The following is a 5,531-nucleotide window of genomic DNA, read 5'->3' on the forward strand; positions in this document are numbered from 1 at the left end:
GCCAGATACTCTAAATCATCTCTCTCAAGTTCAAAGTTCCACAGATCTTTAGGGCAGGGGCAAAATGCCACCAGTCTCTTTGCTGAAATGTAGCAAGAGTCGCCTTTACTCTAGTTCCCAACAATTTCCTCATCTCTGTCTGAGACCACTTCAGCCTGGATTTCATGTCCATATCATTATCAGCATTTTGGTCAAAGCCATTCAAGTCTCTAGGAAGTTCCAAACTCTCCTACATTTTCCTGTCTTCTGAGCCCTCCAAACTGTTCCAAACTGCCTGCTACCCAGTTCCAAAGTCATTTCCACATTTTCTGGTATTTTTTCAGCAGCACCCCACTCTACTGGTACCAATTTGCTCTGTTAGTCTGTTTTCATCCTGCTGATAAATACATACCCAAGACTGGAAAGAAAAAGTTTAATGGACTTATAGCGCCACATGGCTGGGGAGGACTCACAATTATGCCAGGAGGCAAGGAGGAGCAAGTCACATCTTACGCGGATGGTGGCAAGCAAAAAGAGACCTTGTGCAGGGAAACTCCTGTTTTTAAAACTATCAGATCTTGTGAGACTTATTCACAATCATGAGAGCAGCATGGGAAAAACCCACCCCCATGATTCAATTATCTTCCACCTGGTCCCTCCCACAACTCGTGGGAATTATGGGAGCTACAAGATGAGATTTGGATGGGGACACAGTCAAACCATGTCAATGCTATTAGCTCTACATACAGTCTATAGGACTTCCTCATTAGGACAGCCACGGAGGGTCTCAAAAGGGCATTAACCAGCATGACAAATTACTACGTTCCCTGATGGAAAGTGCAATGATTTTGCTGTTTCAAAATCTTAAGTCTACCTTCAAAGATGTAAGGGTTTTATATATGTATATAAAACAATATGTATGCAAAAATCAGTTTTGTGCTCCCTGAATATAAATCAACGAAAGGACCTGTAACTTGTATGCTGAGTAGTAAATCACTGGGATAGGTAAACAATCTCTTATTCTTTCAAGAGACAGTGCTTACTTGGAGGCCTAAATACTGGGATGCTTACTTTAAAAATAATCTATGGTTTGCATTCATGGTATCAATTTAGTTTTACAATCCAGTATTTGAGCACTTAAAAAGCATCCAACTTTGTGCTATGCACTGAGGGCACAAAGATTGCAAAGACTAAATTCTTATATAAATGAAGCTTGTATTTCATTCAGTCAAAGAGTTATATATAATCTCAACATGATGATATACATGGTATTGTAGATTTATATGCCAGGTAGACAAGAGACTCAGGACCCAAACAGGGACAACAGGGAAGGCTTCCTGGAAGAAGAGACATCTGAGCCCAGACTTGGAAGAAGAATAAGAGCCAGGTAAGTAAAGGCCAGAAGGGCACTTCAAGCAGAGGGAAGAGCAGGAGCAAAGGCACAGTCTTGTACAGAAAACAGCAGTAAAGGAGGAGGTTAAAGGGGAGGGATTGCAAGGAGTTCGGCATTACTGAGAAGTTGGCCCGGCCCTCGGAGCCCAGCGCCGCCGCCATGTCCTCCGGGGCTAGCGCGAGCGCCCTGCAGCGCCTGGTGGAGCAGCTCAAGTTGGAGGCTGGCGTGGAGAGGATCAAGGTCTCTCAGGCAGCTGCAGAGCTTCAACAGTACTGTATGCAGAATGCCTGCAAGGATGCCCTGCTGGTGGGTGTTCCAGCTGGAAGTAACCCCTTCCGGGAGCCCAGATCCTGTGCTTTACTCTGAAGACTCTAGGAGAGAAGTTCGCTGAGGAATGCCTTCAAGCGCAAAGTGATGAATGACTGCCTTCAAGTCTCAAGAAAACACTTTTCCCTAACTCTAATTAGAGATGTTTTAGCCCTTTCCTGTGGCCTGGTCCTATAGCGAAAATCACAGAAATTCATGAGTTTCTACTTGAGTGAGGAAACTGGGTGAAGGAATAGAGTTTTAAATAGTAATAGCCTGGTTTTTTGTGCAAGTACTTTTATACATAAGACAAACAAAAACCTTACCACCAAATATACCAAAATGCACCTGTTTCATAAGTGAGTTACTAATATTTCTATGCCTGGAATATCATGTATGTTTGATTTACTGGATGTTTACATTTTAAGAAGGAAAATAGTTGTGTTTATTTAAACTTGTAAACTGTTGTTCCTGGAAGATATTTATGCCATAAAAAATGTGTTCTTTTCTCATGAATTCACAATTCCTAAATGAATACAAGAAAGTACAAATTGCTGGGAGGAAGAATAGGCTTTACTAATTGACTGATGTCTTGATTTTTCTAAATGGGAAGATTGTTTTATTTTTAACACTAAATATAGGAGCAGTTTCTTAGCAAACTTTTTTTGAAGAGTTAATGTTATGATGTGCATTAGGCTGCCCCATCGTGTATATAAATGAAGCAGATTCAATCCTTGTATTCTTAGGTTCCTCTACTTTGTAGTTGTGGCTATAAAGAAATACAGAATTTCATATATTTAAAAATGTTTAAAATGTGACCCACAGAACATTGTAAATGGTTAAAAACTAACATGAAAATATTACAACCTAAAATAATTCTTAACGTCACAAGTGTTTTACTTTGATGATGTGCCTTTGATTTAATTTGGGACACTTTTTTAGAAGAATACATTATTCATGTTTGTAACAGTCTTTGAAGAGCTTGGAAATAAAATTTCTGCTTAATTAATCATTTTTCTATGACAAAAAAAAAAAAAAAAAAAGACGTTGGCCCGGGGAACTGCAGGGCATAGAGGGGCCGAACAGCAGGCTGCAGGGTCAGGTCATGGTGATCTTGAGCCTGAGTCTTGGGACCTTGGCCTTTGTTCTGTAGGCAACAAGAAGTCATCTTAGATAGGAAGTGACATGATCATATTCGGACTTTGAAAAGATGATTCCATAGTTCAAGATAGTCCAAGAGCCTACAAGCCATGGCTATACTTAGTCATGTATCCTGACTAGCAAAATGCTGGATGCATATTATTTAAAAGTCACCTGATCCCACCTAATACATTTAATAACCTGTGACATCATCTGGAGTCACTCTGTCCTTCAATCTCCAGATAATACGGGCTTGAACTTCCATTCCACATCCTGCAGAAAGTCCAGTGTCCCAGCCAGAGTTCTAAGAGACCCTGGGTTGCTTATGTTCTCTGAGTCTAAGCTCTTCAGTGACTTAATTTGTTCAGTTAACAAATTGTTCAGAAAGTTCCTTCTCTGTTCTGTTGCCATATCAACCCAGGTCTAGGACTGGGCTCCTATCTATGATTTTCATCAAAAGCCACTCCCACAAGGTGTTAGTGTGTGCCGAAGACGTTACTGAAGGATCAGGGAGGTGATAGGCCTTACAGTGCCAAAAAGGTAAGCAATCCAAAATTGCATATTGGATATTCTTGTTTGTCACCTTGAGCCCCAAATTTCCACGGCACACCATGTGGCTTTGCCCTCCTTTCCACCTTGCTGCTTCACAGCTACTTCCTCATCCCTGACCTGACCCTGTATTTTCTGTCCACAGAATACAGAGCGATGCAGCCATCTGTAGCCTACTTCCCAAACTTGGCTCAGGACCTCCTTTGGCAGATCCACAGAGTTTCTTTCCTTTGTAGCTATATAGAAATTTCCCTTCCCGGGGCATTCCTAGCCCTCCTACCAAGGCAAAAGAAGCTACAGTTGGTTTCGGTTTTAGATAATCTTTTTCCACCCCCGTTTCACTGGATTTCTGAGACTGAAAGTTGCATACAAACTGGTGTGCCACTTTTGGTGAATTGACACTATTAAGTAGGCCCATTGAAATATTATCTGTCTCATAATGGAGACAGTTCACAGAGTACTGGGAACACAGTGCCTGCTGCAGGGGCGGGAGAAGAGAGGGAGAATGGCACATAGTCTCTGTTCCCAGCATAGTCCTCCGTGGAGGTTAGCGGATCCTGACATACAGGAGGTTGGCCTTCTTTTCTGAATGGAAATAGGCACTGGGGCTAATGTCTGGGAAGAGGCTGCTTTCTGTTTCATAAGCTGTTTGCTACTATTTGGCTTCTATTCTGTAACATGCATGGATGCATTTCAGAGACTCACCTTACTACCTAACATAATCCTTTCCTCAAAGTTTTGGCTTTAGGAGGCTTTGTTTTCCCAAACAGAATCCATTTCTGGTTTTTTTTTTTCTTTATCTTAAAGAGTCACAAGTTATTGTTGAATTTACAGGCTTACTATGAGAGCAATTGTTACTCTGTGGGTGACTTAAGACATTGCTGAATGAGGTCTCCTTCCTGGTAACATTAGGCGGCCCGCTTTCTGCTTCCTCAGTGGGGCCTGTTGCCTCCTGTATCAGACAATTATCAGAGACTCAGTGACCTTCGGGTTCCTTTTAACTCAGAAATACCAGGATTCTAAAATTTCTTAGGGAAAGTAGTGTTGATAGTTTTCCAATATTTTTAGAGACCAGACAGGTAACAGGGAAAATATAAAGCAGTTGGATAGACAGAATATGCTGGACCCTGCCTAAAGCCATCATATTTCAAAAAAATGATGTCATTCATACAACCATTCCTCCAGAGACCATGACAAGAGTTAGTATGGAACTCCATATTAAAATGATGATGCCAAAATATGTCCCTGGAAAGCCTTTACGTTGAAGGTAGAAAAGAACTTCCTTTGAACGGTTGAAGCCTTTGAACTTTTGGGGGGCTGGAAGTCATGCTCTAGGCTCTTCTTTTCTTCTAAATCCTGACTTCTTTTGGTTAGGGAGAAGAGGCATGACTTTTCTCCCACTTTCCATGCAGCCTCGTTATTTTCCGGCCGTGCTGGGGTTGTGCCGATCATTCCTGCCCAATCAGGGAGGCAGCCAAACAGATATCCCACAGGCAGAGGGCACAGCTGAGATAGGAACTGGTGAGATTCTCCTGGATTAAGAGACCATCTACAGGCTGAATTCCCCCCACTCTGGGGACACAGCCTGTGCACACACCCCCTGTGATGGACTGAATCTGGAGTAGAGCTTTCTTTCATCCCTACTGGCTTAGCTCACATCCTGTCCATCTACCAGGGCCACTACCAGTCTCCTAATTTATCTCCCTGTTTTCACCCTTGCTTCCCTGCTGTCCATTCTAAACAAAGCAGCCAGTGTGAGCCTTTTAAAATTGATGTCGTTCTATTGCCCCAAGCCCACCAAAATTGTCGTGTCACTTAAAATTCTGAGTCCAAACCACAGCTCTTGAAATTGACATCACTTGGTCCTTCTTAACTCTCCTCCTACTCTGCCTCTGCCACCCCCAGCTACCAAGGCCATCTTGCTGCTTCTTAGAGGAATCAAGCATGCTCCTGCCTCTGGATTCACGTATTTACTATGCCTCAGTGGGCTCATACCACATTTCCACTAGGTTCTCTGCTAAGTCCTCTCTTCGGAGAGCTACCTTAACCACTTTATCTAAAATAGCACATTCTGCCGTTCTCTAGTCCCTTACTCTACTTTGTTTATCTTTATAGATCTTATCACTGCCTAACATATAAATGTCGGGTTAGTGCCTGACTCCCA

The 5,531-nt window shown here is 42.4% G+C and overlaps 1 protein-coding gene across 1 annotated transcript; it reads left to right on the forward strand.

Annotated features, from left to right (window-relative positions):
* Positions 1-1,513: 1,513 nt before the first annotated feature.
* Positions 1,514-2,703, forward strand: LOC112608663 (guanine nucleotide-binding protein G(I)/G(S)/G(O) subunit gamma-10). Its single transcript, XM_025360674.1, has one exon. The coding sequence runs from the start codon at positions 1,532-1,534 to the stop codon at positions 1,736-1,738; it is 207 nt and encodes a 68-aa protein (XP_025216459.1). The 5' UTR covers positions 1,514-1,531; the 3' UTR covers positions 1,739-2,703.
* Positions 2,704-5,531: the final 2,828 nt, after the last annotated feature.

The sequence above is a fragment of the Theropithecus gelada genome, chromosome 15 (assembly GCF_003255815.1).
Source record: "Theropithecus gelada isolate Dixy chromosome 15, Tgel_1.0, whole genome shotgun sequence".
Classification (NCBI taxonomy): domain Eukaryota; kingdom Metazoa; phylum Chordata; class Mammalia; order Primates; family Cercopithecidae; genus Theropithecus; species Theropithecus gelada.